The sequence below is a fragment of the Phocoena sinus genome, chromosome 5 (genome assembly GCF_008692025.1).
Source record: "Phocoena sinus isolate mPhoSin1 chromosome 5, mPhoSin1.pri, whole genome shotgun sequence".
Taxonomy (NCBI): Eukaryota; Metazoa; Chordata; class Mammalia; order Artiodactyla; family Phocoenidae; genus Phocoena; species Phocoena sinus.
Window position 1 is genome coordinate 132,013,393 of NC_045767.1, and position 17,970 is coordinate 132,031,362.

At 41.9% G+C, this 17,970-nt stretch overlaps 1 protein-coding gene across 4 annotated transcripts in view; it reads right to left on the minus strand.

Annotated features, from left to right (window-relative positions):
- Positions 1-17,970, minus strand: part of HERC5 (HECT and RLD domain containing E3 ubiquitin protein ligase 5) — a 53,743-nt gene continuing 35,773 nt past the window's right edge. For 3 of the 4 annotated variants that reach the window (XM_032632260.1, XM_032632259.1, XM_032632262.1), the window contains 10 exons: positions 17,275-17,388; positions 16,215-16,325; positions 14,257-14,427; positions 11,448-11,591; positions 9,923-10,089; positions 4,660-4,726; positions 3,744-3,814; positions 1,540-1,723; positions 1,354-1,456; positions 1-292 (listed from right to left, as the gene is read on the minus strand). In XM_032632260.1, the coding sequence (XP_032488151.1) occupies positions 87-292; positions 1,354-1,456; positions 1,540-1,723; positions 3,744-3,814; positions 4,660-4,726; positions 9,923-10,089; positions 11,448-11,591; positions 14,257-14,427; positions 16,215-16,325; positions 17,275-17,388 (1,338 nt within the window). In that variant the 3' untranslated portion in view covers positions 1-86. The remainder of the gene's footprint in view (positions 293-1,353; positions 1,457-1,539; positions 1,724-3,743; positions 3,815-4,659; positions 4,727-9,922; positions 10,090-11,447; positions 11,592-14,256; positions 14,428-16,214; positions 16,326-17,274; positions 17,389-17,970) is intronic. The other variant, XM_032632261.1, reaches the window with a different exon arrangement.

Genomic DNA, 17,970 nt, shown 5'->3' on the forward strand with positions numbered 1-17,970 from the left:
AACAGTCGGCAAGACTTTTATGTTCATTTCTGAGTTAACTTTATTTTGAAAATACGTCCCGAAAGGGGAAAGAGTGAGAGGTACAGTCAGCCAAACCCTCTGTTGCTGTTGATGGCTACTTGCAGCGCTTCTTCTACTCTTTCCATTGTAGAGTATTTAGGGAGGTAGAGGACACTAAAACATGTCTGTGCCCTTATGGGATCTTTCTCATTCAAATCTTCAGGACAGCGAAATGTTATTTTCATGGTCTTTAAGCCTATTAATTGAATTCTGTCCGTTCCTGTAAGAAACGCTACAAAAGAAGAATCAAAATGAGTGATCTGCTTCACAGAGACCAAATTTACAGAGAGAAAAATGTGTTTGTTCAGAGACGCTAACTGAGGCCCCTGTGCAGAGTCCTACATTGGACTGCATTGGGGACCACTGTTAGCACAAAGTCTGACACAGTCACTGCCCTCAAGTAGCTTACAGTCTGGCTGGGAATATTAGATTCTTGAGCAGGAAAAGACAAACGGCAAGAGAAAAATAAAAGGGTGTAAGACAGCAAACAAGGTGCCATGGAGTTAAGTACCTTCTGAGTGTAAATGCTGTGGTTCACAGCAGGGAGAGAGAGTCAGGCTGGGATGACCGGGAAGACTTCCGAGAGTTCGGAATGAAGTTGAACCTTTAAAAGAGGGAAAGGTTTAGAGAGGCCACGAGGAGGCACGTGAAGGTTCGAGGAACGGATGGAGAAAGCTGGAGGTGGGAGGTGCAGAGTAGGCTCTAGAATGTACAGACAAGGGGACTGTTTGGCTGGAACAAAGATTTCCTATAAGCGTTAAGACTGGAGAGTTAGGTTGGGCTTCTGGAGAAGTCTGAATACTTTCCAACACCCATGTTATCCACAGAAAAAAGAATGAGCAGATAAACGTATCTCAAAAATAAGCTAAGGAAGTTGAGTAAGACAATGAGAGAGGAAGTCTTTAGACAGGTCTCAGGAAAAGCACCGAGTAGGCATAAAACTGAGCTGAAGCTGAGGTAAAGGAGTGGACACAAATGACGGTACACAGCCTGGCTCATCCCACAGGGCCTGGGTAACTGAATGGTGACTCAACTACAGGAGAAGCTTCAATATTTAGCTCAAAGAAAAGAAGAAAAATTTAGAAGCAAGGCAGAATTGAAAATGACAGGAGAAAGACCTATATTAACATTTGTTTTTTGATGTTGGGACAACCTGGCATAAAGGACATTCCACTGGGCTAGGAGTGGCTCTGACAGCCTGATTTGTTGCAGATGGTACCCATGACACACGAGATTTCCTTACCTCACAGAAAAGACACGAGATTATAGATCTCCTCCTGATGCAGTACTCACCAAGGAATTTTTTCTTTTCCTCCGAAGTCAATTTGTGTAAAGCCTTCCAAAACATCACTATGGTGGGATGTGAACTGTCATATCCTTGTTCGTAACGTGCATTCTAGAGAAAATGCAAAAAAAAAAAATATTCAGGAACCAAACAAACAAAATTGTAATTCAAACCACTTGGCCTTTATGATGTACCTTTTCAAATGTTTCCCAGTCGTAATCTGTATTTCCAATAATCACATCCTTGAGTTCTTCCGGATGGAAAAATTTAATAATCTCCTTGTTGCACACTCTGTAAAATCCTCTTTGAAACTCTTCATAAACCGCCTTTACAGAGATGTTGAAGATGTAACTGACATACTTAGAAACATAGTCTCTCCTTTAATGAAACAAAAGATGATTTCAGGTTACTGCAAGGGGGTAGTTTCACCCCTGGGGGAGGGGGTGAAAAGGATGATAGAAATAAAGTAAGAGACAGTGGCCTTGGGGTCCTCCTGGCAGCTGCTGCAAAACCTTCCCCAAACAAGGCGAAGGCGGCCACCTGCGCCATCTTTGCACAGTTGCCGGTGTGCAGCCCTCTGATTCTCGAAGGAGGGTCTGCAGTGCCACGAGGGGGCTTGAGACATCCACCGGCGTGTTAGTCTTGAATAAAGCATGAGAGCTTCGGAAGTCCAGCTGGGGCAGTGCCCCTTCACAGAGATTCAGGGCTAGCCTGGTGACTGAAGGCCTAAGGTTTGGAATTCTCCTCTTGGAGAAGTGCTGTTGGGATGGCTGGTATGCCCAGGTAATGGTTCCTGCCACCGCAACAACAGGCTGGGACAAGAGGTGGAGAGCAGCACGCCTTCTACCCGGGTACTCTGAATTTTGCTGACACAAAGGATGCCCTCCATCTGGTGTTGGACAGATCCTAGGAACTTTACATCTTTCCTGCATGAACCCATGTGAGCAGCTGTCAGCCTCTGGGGGATGGGGGGAGGGGACTGCCTAGAAATTTGGGGGCCAAAATGAATTAGGCGGCCTTTACTTGGTCTTATCAAAAGGATACCAATAAAATATTCTAAAGCAGAAAAAAAAAAGAGCTAGAACATCTAATAATTGGGTGCTTACCATGTGCCATGAACTGTTAGAGCTGTTTTTTTCATGTATTGTCTAATTTAATCTTCGTAAAACTCTGCAAGGCAGGTTCTTATGGCATTTTGGTAAAGAGGAAAAGAAACTGAGACATAGTGAAGGTACGAGATTGCTCAAAGTCACACAGTTAAGAGAACTGACAGATAAGAAGAGAAAAATTTTCGAAGAATAAAACCATCCCTGTTATCTCTGGAGAATGGGCTTGGGAGACAGGAGAAACCTCCTATTTTATACTCTTTTGTATTGTCTGAATTTGTCAGAGTGAGTAATTATTTGTGCTTAAACACAAAGAAAGAGGGGATTTATACATCTAGCTATGATGGAGTAGCTTGTAGCAAATGTTCCCAGCGATAGGAACTAGAAAAACCCAGGTAATATACAAAAGCACATCTAGCTCCACGTTTCCAAATCTAAGTCAAGACTCAAGAGGGCCTTTGGACTAAGAGACAAGGGAAGCTCCCCGAGGTGAGCCCAGCACTTAGCTTGCAGTTTCTGCCTTTGGGCACATTTGCCAATTCTTTCAGGGAAAGGGGCCAGGCATTCAATAATACTATGGACAAATGGGGGTATCGTCATAAAATACACCACAGAGCTAGAAATGTTCCATTTCTTGATCTGAATGCTTCTAATTTTGAACTTGTCTGTATGTTATAATACCAAGTTTTTTAAAATAAAGAATGCTCACTAGATATATCTTTGCCACTCTGACCAACTAACTATCAGGGGAGCGTTCTATAATCGCAAACTCTATGGCTCTAAATGGCATCCCATAAAGTACTGGGAAGTCAAGATACCACAGTAACATCTAGTAATATTAACAAAACTAAGCGAATGCTGTGGACCAGACACCACTGTGGACAACTCCAGGCACTGGATAAACAACGGTGAGCAAGACAGACCAAGATCCTGCCATCACGCAGCTCCTCAGAGCTACGGAGACACTGATAAGGAAACAAGCAAAAATCCTAAAGGTAGGTAACGTGTGACGCGAAAAGGAAAAGTAAAACTGGGTAAGGGGATAAAGAGAGAGAGCTCAGTGGTATAATCCTAGACAGGAAGATGAGGGAAGGCTTCTCCAAGAAAGCCATTTCCTTCCCAGCCAGCATACAAACCCTCGGAGACACACACATACATACAACATGAACTGACTCTCTGCCTTTAAGGAAAATGATTGAGAAAGGAAAATAATAATTACAAGGAGTTTTTAGAGCCCAGTGAAATAAATGCAGTGTACAAACAAAACAAATACTTCACTTCTTTGTACCTACTTGTTAGCGCGGTTGACAGTTATGTGACTTCCATTAGGAATTAAGTCTACATCATTTTTGTCCCAATGCACCTGTAACCACAAATGAACTCAGTATCTCCGAGAGAATCCCGAACAATATACTATCAACAAAAACACTTTGGAGCGTACCTCTTTTCCTCAAACCAGCAAGGTGGTAAAAAATTACCACCTTTATCATTCAGAACGAAAAATAAGTTTCTAAAAGAACCTGAATTATCTATTTTAACTGATCATATTGAATACATTAATTGGACAGTTGCCATAGCTCAGCATTCACTTTACACACTACAGACCTAGCATGGTAGATTTGCAAAACATGGCCACAGATTCCTCCCATCCTGCTATTTACGCAATGTGATTTTGCAACACCTCCCATCAAGAGGGCAAGTCTATTTCTTCGGCTCCCGAGTCCGAGCGTGGCCACGTGAAGTACTTTAGCCCACGGGACCTGACAGGAGCAAAAGCTTGAAGAGCAGCTGGTGTGCCGGGGCTTGCCATCTCCTACTCGCCATAACCCTGCGACCACTCGTGAAGAAGCCTCAGCTAGCCTACTGGAGGACAAAAGGCCACTAGAACAGAGACAGCTGTTCCAGCTGACACTCCCTCAGCCAACCGGCCTGCTGGCCACCAGGTGTGTAAGCAAGGCCACTGTGGGCCAGGCAGCCCGCCAAGTCAGCCCAGTCCAGACACCCACAGAATCGTGTCTGCTGCTTTAACCCAGTAAGTTTAGGCGTTGTCTGTTACTTGGTAAAATCTAACTGATACACCCAGCTCATGAAAAATGAGGAACACCTTCTGTACTAGCTTAATTCAGTGTGGTTTTTTATTAAAGGTAAGTATAAAAAAGGTTTATCAGGTGAAGTATGAGCTGTAATTTGATTTTTACTGTTACTCACATTAAAGTGGATGTGAAGTACTTCTCCAAAGTCATCGCCTTCATCATCCAGAAGTGTCTGCAAACTCCTGAAGAACAAATGATTTTATTCTTTAGATGTCAATAATCATGATGGCTAGAAACATCATCTAAAATAAATGCCAAGGCACGCTTATTCCCAAGGTGGGAGGTCAGGTTCAGTTCACAGAACCTGCTTCTGTGTACTGAGAGTCTAACTCGGGCCTGACCTCAGCCAAAAGTGTGAGATGTGGAGGCTTATTTGCGATTCTGCAGGCTCCTCACACAATTCCCAGCTCTCTTCCCTCCACCCTATCTGGCTCAACCCAGTGACAGCAGGTTCCTAATTCAGAAGAGGATCACCAACATGCTTATTGATTCTGAAACTCATTCACACTGGTGTTACCTTTCTTTAAGCTTTTAATAAACATTACTTACAGAATAATAGATTTCCTTTTAATTATCAGGTATCACTTGAAATTTTTAGGAGTGGGTGGGTCAAAGGACCTTCTCTATACCTCCTGTCCCAGTATCTTCAAGCTTAAGACAGACCTGAAATTTGACCACCTTAACTGTGTCAAGGCATCTGTGAGAACAGAGGTTACATCAGAATGGAGAGCAGCCTGTCTTTATATTTCCACCTTTATAAATACTTTTATTTTTCTTAATTTTTTATTTTTTGGCCAGGCCATGCAGCATGCGGGATCTTAGTTTCCCCGACCAGGGATCGAACCTGCGTGCCCTGCACTGGAAGCGCGGAGTCTTAGCCACTGGACTGCCAGAGAAGTCCCGATAAATAGTTTTTTTTTTTTTTTTTAATTTTATTTATTTATTTATTTTTGGCTGTGTTGGGTCTTTGTTTCTATGCAAGGGCTTTCGCTAGTTGCGGCAAGCAGGGCCCACTCTTCATCGCGGTGCGCGGGCCTCTCACTGTCGCGGCCTCTTGTTGTGGAGCGCAGGCTCCAGACGCGCAGGCTCAGTAGTTGTGGCTCACGGGCCCAGTTGCCCCGCGGCACGTGGGATCTTCCCGGACCAGGGCTCGAACCCGTGTCCCCTGCATTGGCAGGCGGATTCTTAACCACTGCGCCACCAGGGAAGCCCCTCAATAAATACTTTTAAAGTAATACAAGGCATACTATATTATGTGCTCCCTCACTCATTTATTCATTCAACAAACATTTATTAAGTATCTGGTATGGCAGGGATAAGGGACGTAAAGCTGAGAGTAAGACATTATTATTGATTAAATCCTGAGACTTACAGGTAAGATATGCTGATACAAATCTTACTACAGTGCTGTCAGCTGTGTGCAGCTAGGAACGATGTAAATGGTACAGGCACAACTTGGGAGAGCTTGGTTAACTCCTTCTGAAGGGATGCGTGTCATCGGGGAAGACCTCTGGGAGAAGGTGGAATCCAAGTTGATTCCTTTTCCCTGCTGGATTTTTTATTACCATATTGTGCCAAAATGTTGGATCCTTTTTTGCTTTTTTTTGGCCATGCCACGTGCCACATGGCTTGTGAGATCTCAGTTCCCCGACCACGGACTGAACCCAGGCCATGGCAGTGCAAGTGCCACGTCCTAACCACTGGACCGCCAAGGAATTCTCTAAAATGCTGGATCTTTTATTATGGTATCATGATAAAAACAGACCATGTTTTATTGTGCTTTGGGGGGGTTGAGGGAAAGTAATGGGAACTCAGCTGACAAAACTGGATTCATCATAAACTTGGTTCAAGATACTCTGTCTTTAAATGTCCCTGTACAGCTCGTTTGCTTATTTATGGGTATGTTTATGAAGAACACCTGTGAACCTGACTCCCCAAACAAGAACTAAAACATTGCCAGGATCTTATACCTACCTACAGGGGGGTACCTCCCTTATCCCATTTTTCTACCACCCCCAAAATGTTATACATATATCTACAGTTTGAAGAGTATCTTTTCTCTTTGCTAAGGTATCTCTTGATGAACAGAGAACTTCTTTCATCTTATTGCACTTAAATTTATCAATCTTTCCTTTAACGTTGGTATTTTTATGTCTTGCTTGAGAAATCCCAGTGGTGAGAAAGATAACTGTCCGTATTTTCATCGTCGTTGCATTCAGTGTTTAAGTCCCTTATCCACACAGAGCTGATTCTATTATGTGATGTAAGGTATCTGTTCTCCTTTTTTTCCCAGGTGCATTAATTGAACAGTACTTCTGTTCCCACTGATCTAATATACTACCTCTAACAAACTTCCGTGTGTATAGGGGTCAGGTTCTATGCTCTCCTGTACCATTGGAAAGCTTGCACCAATATCATACTGCCCTAATTAATACAGCTCTCTAATGACTCTTGATATCTGGTAGGCCAAGTTCCCCATCCTTATTCACCTTGCAAATTATTTTTGGCTATTCCTGGCCCCTTGTTCATCCATATAGATTTTAAATCAGCCTTTTTTTTTTTTTTTAAAGCCTGCTGGGATTAAAATAGGAGTTTTGTTGAATATAGAGATCAGGGATTCTCAAAGCATAACCAAGACCAACAATTTCTGGGAATCCCTGAGGCCTTTACAGGGGGGTCCACAAGGTCAGAACTAATTTCATAATACTACTAAGACGTTACTTGCCTCCTTCACATTCTGTCATGAGTACAGAACAGAGTTTTCCAGAGGCTACATGACAGCTAACAGAATGAGCATATGTATTCCTGTATTTAGAACATTTATCACTTTTAATTTCTAATATTATAAATACTGACAAATGTAACCGATACAAGTAAAAGCTCTTTGGGGTCCTCTCTTAATTTTTAAGAGAGTCTTAAGACCTAAAAGTTTGAGAAATGCTAATATGGATTTAGTGGTCTTTATTCAGTTTATGTATATTAAGTTATTTAGGTTATTAAATCTTCTTAGGCGTAAGCATTATTTATGTCGTTTTCAATGTTTTCAGTAAAAAATGACACTTATCTACTCCTTTCCAAATTTGGTGCTTTCAATATTTTTTTCCTTATCTTGTTAGTATAATAAGTATAACGGTTAATAGTTGGATTCTGGAGCCAGTGTCTGTGTTCCAACCATAGTTCTGTCACTATGGGATCTGGGGCAAGTTACCTAACTTTCTTCCCTTTCCGTTTCTTCATCTGTAAAATAGGGATAATAATAATAACAGAATCATACTACTGTTCTCATTCTTTTAGAAATCCCCATAGTATTCCATTGCATAAATACACCAAAAGCATTAATTCCCTCACTTAAGAGCATTTAGGTAGTCTACATAGTATAAACTATCTAATACGATGGGCGTTAGGAGACATATTTGCACGATTGCCTATTTCTAGATGTGAAATGTCTAGAGGCAGAATTGCTGGGTCAAAGCAGCAAACATGTTTTTTTTTTATTCTAAGCACAGTAGTCCCCTCTTAGCCATGGTTTTGCTTTCCAAAGTTTCAGTTATCTGCGGTCTACTGCAATTTGAGAATATTAAATGGAAAACGGCAGAATAATTCATCAGCTTTAAACTGCAGGCCGTACTGAGGAGTATGACGCAATCTCACACCATCCCTCTTTGTGCGGGAAATCATCCCTCTGTCCAGCGCATCCCGCCTGTTGGGCATTCAGTAGCTGCCTCATGACCACTGTGGTATCACAGTGCTTGCATCCACGCAACCCTTATTTTACTTAATGACGGCCCCAAAGAGCAAGAGTAGGGATGCTGGCAATTCGGATGGGCCCAAGAGAAGCCAGAAACTGTGTGTTTTAAGTGAAAAGGTGAAAGTTCTCAACTTAATAAGGAAAGAAAAAATCAGACGCTGAGGTGGCTAGGATCTACAGTTTGAAAGAATCTTCTACCTGGGAAACTGTAAAGAAGAAAAAAGAAATTCATGCTGGTTTGCTCTTGCACCTCAAACTGCAAAAGTTATGGCCACAGTGCATGGTTAAGTGCTTAGTTAGGATGGAAAAGGCATTAGATTTCCTAGAGGGAAACCACATTCATATAACTTTAATTACAGTACATTATTATAATTGTCCTATTTTATTATTAGCTGTTGTTAATCTCATAGTGTGCCAAATTTATAAATAAAGTTTTATCCTAAGTATGTACGTAAAGGAAAAGACATGGTATATATAGCATTCGGTACTATCTACGGTTTCAGGCATCCACTGGAGGGCATGGAACGCATCTCCTGCAGATAAGGGGGAATACTGTACTGCCATACTGCTCTCTGACAAGGAGTTACCAATCTACAATTCCACTCACAATTCTCGATATCAGAGTGAACCTTTTCCCAGATCCTCGCTGACACCACACAGCATCGGTATTTCCAGCCACTGTCAATTTGAAGTCCGTATTAGCCTCTCACTTTAATATGCATTCCATGATCATCTTAACTTATGAACCATTTCTATTGCTTCTTTTGTAGGTTACTTTCTTGTATACTCTGTCAGTTTTTCTTATGGATGTGCAGGAACACTTTATTCAGCAGGGGTATTAATCCTTTCTATTATATGTTACCAATATGTTTTGTGAAGTGGTGGCTTGTCTTTTAACTTAGAAATAAGTTTTCATTTTAAAGATGATGACATAAAACAACTTTTAAAATAAACATCAGGACTTCCCTGGTGGCACAGTGGTTAAGAATCCGCCTGCCAATGCAGGGGACACGGGTTCAAGCCCTGGTCTGGGAAGATCCCACATGCCATGGAGCAACTAAGCCCGTGTGCCACAACTACTGAGCCTGCATGCCTAAAGCCCGTGCTCCGCAACGAGAGAAACCACCACAATGAGAAGCCCGCGCACCGCACCGAAGAGTAGCCCCCGCACCGCAACGAAGAGTAGCCCCCGCTCGCTGCAACTAGAGAAAGCCCACGCACAGGGACGAAGACCCAACACAGCCAAAAATAAATAAATTTAAAAAAAAACGAAAAACCAACTTTGGAAAACATGTCTCTTTAAAATAAGTAAGTAAATAAATAAAATGAAATAAAATAAGCATCACTTGCAGGTTTTGCACCAAGGTGTAACCTGTGCTCTGTCATGACTGTCTCTACTCAAATAAACCAAAGGTTAATGAAAACAGTGAGGACTGACTACACGAAAAACCAACTTTTCTTAATTTTAGAAAGTTAAATTATTATCTAACAATTTGACAAAGTCAGAATCAGTTTAAAATACCCAGAAAGCTACTATTGAACATGAAAATACTACTGGAATGTGTGTGTTTAATTATTTACCTAAATATACGTTAGATAGGGTTCTGAAAAAGGAACTATGTTAACTTACTTTCCCAAAACAGGACTGAGTTCTTTCAAGTCTTCTAACGATGGCACTTGGTCCAAAAGTTTCTTAAACAGAGCCAGTGGGAAAGGGATGTTGGCAACATTGTGACTGAATAGGCAGAGTCCACACAGAACCCCAAAGAAGAAATAATTCTTCTTCTCAAATTTAGGCTGAAAAGAGGAAAAAAAAAAAACCTTAACGTATTATGAATTTTTACCAGTACAATGGAATATTTAGATTAGGTAAACCATTTCTCCCCTTTCACAAAATCAAATCACAAATTAAAACGAAAAATCTTGAGATAAGAATACTTAGGGTTTATATTCAATTATTAAGTCAATTTAAATCCCTGCCACAGTTTTGGTTACTGAAAGCATTAATAGTATGGGGGTGAGGAGATAGAAGAGATGTTTGTTTAGGCGGAAAAGCTGCAATGAGTAGCAAATGAATCCTAGGGTTCAAATGCACTGTATAGTGAGTATGGATAACAATCCTGTATCACAATCATCAGATTTGCTACGGCACTAGATCTTAATTATCCACCACTAAAAAGAAATAATGATGAGATGTGATAAAGGTGCTAATTACCACTACAATGGCAATCATACTATAATATAAATATATCAGATCAACATGTGGTACACCTTAAATTTATACAACGTTATATGTCAGACATATTTCAATAAAACATAAAAGTATTAACAGGAATAGAAACACATTAGGCTCAGTAATCCTTATAAACAAAGTTTTTGCAATTTCTTTTCATAGGCTTTATCTTCAAATTCACTGGGGAAACAGAACAAAGAATGAGTGCCTAAGAAAGGAAGGGTTCATTTTTACCCATACATTCTAGAAATGGTCAATACATATATATTGCTTAAATTCTCTTGTGTGGACTTGGGAACCCAGGGCAAGAGGACCCCCATTTTAGAGAAAATAATCACTTTTTTAGAATTAAAAGTTATCTCCATAATTACATCAATAATTCCTCTCTCAAAAGACAAATACCGTATGCTAACACATATATATGGAATTTAAGGGAAAAAAATGTCATGAAGAACCTAGGGGTAAGATAGGAATAAAGACGCAGACCTACTGGAGAACGGACTTGAGGGTATGGGGAGGGGGAGGGGTGAGTTTTGACAGGGCGAGAGAGAGTCATGGACATATACACACTAACAAACGTAGTAAGGTAGATAGCTGGGGGGAAGCAGCCGCAAGGCACAGGGATATTAGCTCGGTGCTTTGTGACAGCCTGGAAGGGTGGGATGGGGAGAGTGGGAGGGAGGGAGACGCAAGAGGGAAGACATATGGGAACATATGTATATGTATAGCTGATTCACTTTGTTATAAAGCAGAAACTAACACACCATTGTAAAGCAATTATACCCCAATAAAGATGTTTAAAAAAAAAAAAAAAAAAAAATTCCTCTCTCATAATACAACAGTCTAGACAACCTAATTTTCTATGGTATATCCCCATACCTCTTCTCTCAGGAAACACCTACACCAAGAAAAGAGGACTTACCTTGACAGGAAACCACATGTAGGAAGCCTCTTCAGGATATGTGAACATCCCATATTCTGGCCGGGTCATTTCTTCAAAGAGACAACGGAAAAACTCTGCTCTGACTCCTCCACAGTTATATCCAATTTCTCCACTAAATGAAACCTAAAGAAACAGAGCAAATAATGCATCACTTCCAGAGCTCTGTACTGCTACGCATTAAATCTCATTTAATAACTATTTGTGGACCCAAGTATTTGGGAGGTACTGGGGTAAGCAAATTACTTGTGTTAGCGCATTGAATTTTCTTACTAATTCTAGGAGGCTCATGAGGCTTCAAGAACTTAAATAACTTTCCCAAGGTTATACAGCTGCTAAGACTTTTTTTAAAAATAAATTTATTTATTTTTATTTTTGGCTGTGTTGGGTCTTCGTTGCTGCGCACGGGCTTTCTCTAGTTGCGGCGAGCGGGGGCTACTCTTCGTCGTGCTGCGTGGGCTTCTCATTGCGGCGGCCTCTCTTGTTGCGGAGTACGGGCTCTAGAGCGCAGGCTCAGTAGCTGTGGTTCGCGGGCTTAGTTGCTCCGCGGCATGTGGGATCTTCCTGCACCAGGGCTTGAACCCGTGTCCCCTGCACCGGCAGGCAGATTCTTAACCACTGTGCCACCAGGGAAGTCCCCAGCTGCTGAGACTTAATCCTACGGGTGACAAACCTGAGAGCCTGAAGTCTTCACCACTAAACTGACCTCAATTGGCATCATTTTTATAATCATCAGGTACATTAAGTATAATGAAAATAAACATAACGAAATCAGAATTTTCAAAAAAACTGAAAACCCAGAGCACATGTATTTATTGGCTTGGCTGTTGATTCCGTAAGGAGGCAGCAATCCCACCTGTTGACACCAATCCCTCCTCAAGATGATTCTATTATAACCCATCTTTGCTCCTTCAATTACTTGCTCTGTTCTCCTTTCTGCCTTTCCTTCTTGGAATCCTTCACTTCAGTTTACAAATATGTTAAGGTCTCCCTTATCCTTAAAAGAAAAAAAAATCTCAACACCATTGTTTCCAGTACAGACAATACTGGCTTCCTCTAATCTAGGTCGCCAAATTTGGGGGATTAATGTACACCAACTTCTAAACTCGTTTCTCTACTTAAATGCCTCTCTCCAAGAGGACCAAGAATCTGTGAATCCCCAATTCCAAGGACTTGAGTTTCTCAGGTCTCATCCTGATTTCCCTCACTCATTTTACACTTCTGGCCACTTCCTCTTTCTTCACACTCTTTTCTCCCTTGCTTTCTCTTACGAAGCACTATTCAGGCTTTCATTTCTCTCTTCTTTTTCTTGCTGCCTTAATACCAGAAATTCCTGCGGCTCTATGCTGGCACTTCTATTCTTTCTCTTACCCTGCCCTTTATATGGGCAAGCTCCTTAACCTCACAAAGTGTTTTCCCACGAGATCATCAGAAAGATTAAATGGGATAACGCAGGTAAAATGTCTCACACAGTCTGGAAAATAGTAGCTGCTTATCAAATGTTACCTAAATTTTTTAAATGGATGAATGAAATATAAAAGTGGAACTAAAATAACTGAGTGGACTGGCTGGCTGACACAGTTTAGAGTCAAAATGAGTTCACTAGATTTTGTTTGTTTTGTTTTGTGGTACGCGGGCCTCTCACTGCTGTGGCCTCTGCCGCTGCGGAGCACAGGCAGCGGACGCGCAGGCTCAGCGGCCATGGCTCACGGGCCCAGCCGCTCCGCGGCATAGTGGGATCTTCCCGGACCGGGGCACGAACCCACGTCCCCTGCATCGGCAGGCGGACTCTCAACCACTGCGCCACCAGGGAAGCCTGAGTTCACTAGATTTTTAAAAATTATCTATGTGCAAAAATACACAGAAATGCCAACTCTAACTGCAAACTCATACTTTTAAAATAGTATCTTGAGTTTGGTCAAGTCAATCATTCTTTAATCTGAGTAGGACAAGTGATAAACTAATGCCTCGAATCAAAAACACTCTAATAAATATTATCAGGAAAATCCTGACTTGTCTTGATTAACTGGAGAGTCTAGAGCCTGATCGTTGGGCTGAAATCCTGGCTCTGATACTTATCAGTTGTGTCACCCTGGGATAAGTTACCTCATGGTTCTGCACCTCAGTTTCCCCATCTGTAAAAGGAGGGAAATACAGAACCTTCTACACAGTGTGGTTCAAAGGGTTACAAAAGTGTAAAGCTTTTACAGTAGTTCCTGGCATAAGGAAAACATTCATTAGATCTTCTAGTCATTATTATTCTGTGTCAAATATCTATTAGTGAGACAATTTATATAGTAGCTAAACCAAAGATCATTATTAGTGAATACTCAGGACATGGTGATATCTACAATTATACCCTCAAAAAACTATGTAGTCAATAAAGAGAATGTTCTCTCTTCAACGAAGCAATCTGGGTTCCTGCAGAAGAGCAGAAACAATCTCTCAATTCTCCTCTGGGTCAACCCCATCTCACTGGAACCTTTAAAAGGTGATGACCAGCCGGCTTGGTCAAGCCTCATGAGGGGATGGACCTCTTAGGGCTAGTACTGGGCTGTCTACCTGATCAGGTTGGGGGGGAGGACGACCATTTCACCTGCTGCTCCTTAGGCAGACTGTACTGACAGCTCTCACCTGGAATTCACAGGTAACTGGGGAAACCTAGGGGAACTCCAATACAGGTAACCCCAGCGGAAAAGGGAGATAATCCCCTCTCTGTAAGGCCCGTTATTACATTCTTTTATGTTTTCTGTCTTAGCGGCAAAAACATTAAGTAAGAATTATATTTTACCTGTAACTCCCTCCTCAGATCTTCATTCTCAAGCTGATTTAGTTGATTCAAAACATCCTCAATCAAGTGACTCCTTCTGACTGTTAGACAAAAGGTGGGCAGTAAAGCAAATTCAGACCTTTCTTGTTCCACAATGCCAGCCAAACTCATGCAAGCTCGCCATCTCTGCTCCTGGGAAAAGAAAAATGTTTCACTCCATTTCACCGTTTGCTCTAAGTAGAAATTTACAAAGTAGAATAAACCGGTTCAGTTTACTATACGCGCGTGCCACAAACGTTTATGAAAAGGGCCCCACATACACCCCTGGAGACAGGCTATATATTCAGTATTCACCCCCAGTGAGCAGAAGATACATGAGACATAGGAAATGAAAAGTTCTGTGGGGCTGATTTGGGTGAGCAGGAAGGTGACCAACCGCGGGCTCCTCTGGACCACTGTATCCCGTAAACACAGCTGTGAACACTTCAGGGACCGACTAACGGTCGTCAACAGGCTAAGAGACTGACTAGCGAGGCCGAAGCAGTGAGCTGAAACCTGGTATTCTCATCAGGAAGAGAAGTTCAGACGTTTAGAAAAGAAGCCTGCCGCAGGAAAAGCGCAGGATGAAAGACCTCTCTAAAGATATCCTTTTCTAGGAGGAAAACTCAGACAAGAGAGATTTTAGGGGACAGAAAATCTACAAAGTTACCATGAGAGAGACAGACCCACAGACTGACAGACAGACACACAGACCGTCCACCTGGAACCAAATGGCAATTTGGGATCATTAACGTCTGTGTCTCTTAGCAAAACAGAGAGAAATCAAATGCCATTTCTATAAAAAAATTACCGGAAGCTTGTTTAGAATCAAGAGAGAATAGTTACAGAGTTGAAGTAAAATCAAGTTCTCGTATCTTTTTTCTTTCCATTTTCCTTTGTTAAATATTTCATTAATGGTCTTACTTGGAACTTATAAATCAATTTCCTATTTTGTTTTATTATGGCAACTGCATTAGGTAAAGGTATCTACTTTTATGACATAGATTTGAATATTATTCATGCATATAGATATACAAATGCATATATCAGCATAAAAGTGACAAGCGCTAACACTTTCAGGCACTTTGTGAGAGGCACTGTTCTAAATGCTTTACAGATATCAACAAATTTAATCCTTATAATAATGCAATGAGGTGCATTTTCTGAGGCATTTTCAAGTGTACAATTTTAAGTTCAAAACCCCTTGCTGGATACGCTGACAAACAGAACCAAGTCAGCTGACGACAGTAAGTACATCTGCAAGGGAAATACTTTACACAAACCTTTATTATGGCATGATCACAGAGTACCAGCCGTTTCTTTGGGTCTGAATTTCAAGAATCCTCTGTCACCTCTATTCCCACTACTATGTTTTCCCATTAGATTGGACCTTCTTATGTACTGGTGCTAATCCCAGTCAAGCCCACGTCTGCCATGCGTGAGTACCGTTCAGAAGACTACCGGCGCCAACCTCAAGGCAAAAGCCCTACGGCTAGGCCCAAGCTCTGGTCTTTGCTACTGAGGCCCTAATATGCCTCAAGGCCAACCCAACTCAAATTGTGACAGCCTCTCTAGCCTTCTTTTTTTTTTTTTTTGCGGTACGCGGGCCTCTCACTGCTGTGGCCTCTCCCGTTGCGGAGCACAGGCTCCGGACACGCGGGCCCGGCAGCCATGGCTCACGGGCCCAGCGGCTCCGCGGCACGTGGGATCTTCCCGGACCGGGGCACGAACCCGCGTCCCCTGCATCGGCAGGCGGACTCTCAACCACTGCACCACCAGGGAAGCCCATAGCCTTCTTCATTAGAGTATAAGCTTCTTGAATGCTATGACCACCACTGGTTTCACCAGTGGGTGGCTCCCTTATCACTCCTCTATTATACATTGGAAAAGGTACTCATCATTTGATTTGCTAATGAAAACAAAGAAATAGGCACGCATACCTGTATTTTTAAAAGTGAATCTGCATACAGTAGTTTAATTTTCGACAGAATATTAAAGATAAATGGAAAATGACTGAATATGACAGGATAGTGGATGTCCACTGAAGTGTCCTAAAAATGGAAATGACAACAATTTTGATAAATGAAAGGACAGAGAAATCTTACGCCTTACTTCCTAGCCTTAAAGCCCTGATGGTTTCAGGTCTCAGTACTTATAGCCAAAGCAATCCAAAATGCTGGTCAGTAGGGCTCAGATATATAAAATTCTAAGGAAATGTTTTATATCTATCAGTGAAAGGTATATAAACCTAGTGTTTTCACTACTCATTTGATTTCACCATTAATTATAAACTCTGGACATTTTCCCAAAGAGTCTGTTCTGCGGCCACCTGCACTTCTGAAACGTGAAATTAGTTCAGATGCATTCGGTCAGCAGGGGACTGACAGAATGTAGATGGCTGGTTAGCTCAGACAAGACTCTTCCCAGGTGAAGGATGATGTGCTAGGTGTAGAATCAGAACCTTCAGAGAAAAGGTGAAAAAAATCTCAGATCAGCTGCTGAACTGGCAGCAAGAGCCCTTTAGCTTTATTTTAAGAAAATGAAAAAGGAGTACTTATACCCAGGGAACCCTCCCCAAAGTTACAGCCCTATCCTGCTGGCTCCTGGTGAGTCACCGAGCCTCCTATACCTACCTTAAGAGCAAAGCTCCACTCCCGTAGGTGTTACCTCAGTACCACCGGTCCTCTAATCAGGGTGTGGAGAGATTTCTACCCTTCGGTTTTTGTGCATTTTTCATCTCGCGGCGCTGTCCACAGCCGCTTGCCTGGTTGATCTGAGCTATCCCCCCAGGTAGGAAGCACTTTTCTGTCAGTGTTCTGGCTACAAACAAAACTGCATCGGTTTTGAGGGGTCTGCCTTGCTTTTCCCATAAGCCCTGCTATTTCTATTGGGCAGCTCTGCAGAGTACAGGAAGTTTTGGAAATTCGTACAAAGTTATAGAACGAGTGCCTGCATTAACTTACCGACGATCGATACCCTCTTTAAATATGCCATACTTACTGCGTCCATTTTCCAGATGCTCCTTCTGTATGCATCTTCATAAAAATCAAGCAAGTGTGTGAGTTCATTTACTTTGAAGATATTTTCAGGCAGCTGACATTTAGTCTGGTTTACCTTAAATAAAACACCACCTGTGAGAAAGTTCTTTATATAAAGACAATTTTGCTTAATGGCTATAAATTAGATTATCAGAATAAACAGCAAGTTAAACATACTTTTAATGACCAGAATTAAGTTCTATCCAATTCCCCCACTGCCAAAGCCCCAAACTTTCAGGAGCATAAAGAATACCTAAGATTTAATAGTAGCAATTGATGGTATGATGAAAAACTTCTACTTTTAATCCATAAAAAAGTTTTAAAGAAACTCAAGTGCAAAGAAAAATACAGTGTAATATGAATCCAAACTACTCTGGGGCCCAGTACTTCATGTCATGTTCTTTCTTTCTCTTAATTTGCGGGGGGCGGTTGCCGCACAGTGCAGCTTGCAGGATCTTAGTTCCCCGACCAGTGCCACTGCACGGGGATGCTGTTTCATCCCTGTGACTAGGATCCTCAGGACCCCGCTGATCTCAGCCTTGCACTGTCAAGGGCCTCAGCAGCCTCAGAGTCATGGAGAAAGAGGGTGCGTCGTCTTCATGGATTCTTCCGGAGGTGTGTGTGTGGGGGGGGAGCTTGACAAACATTCTGACGTTGC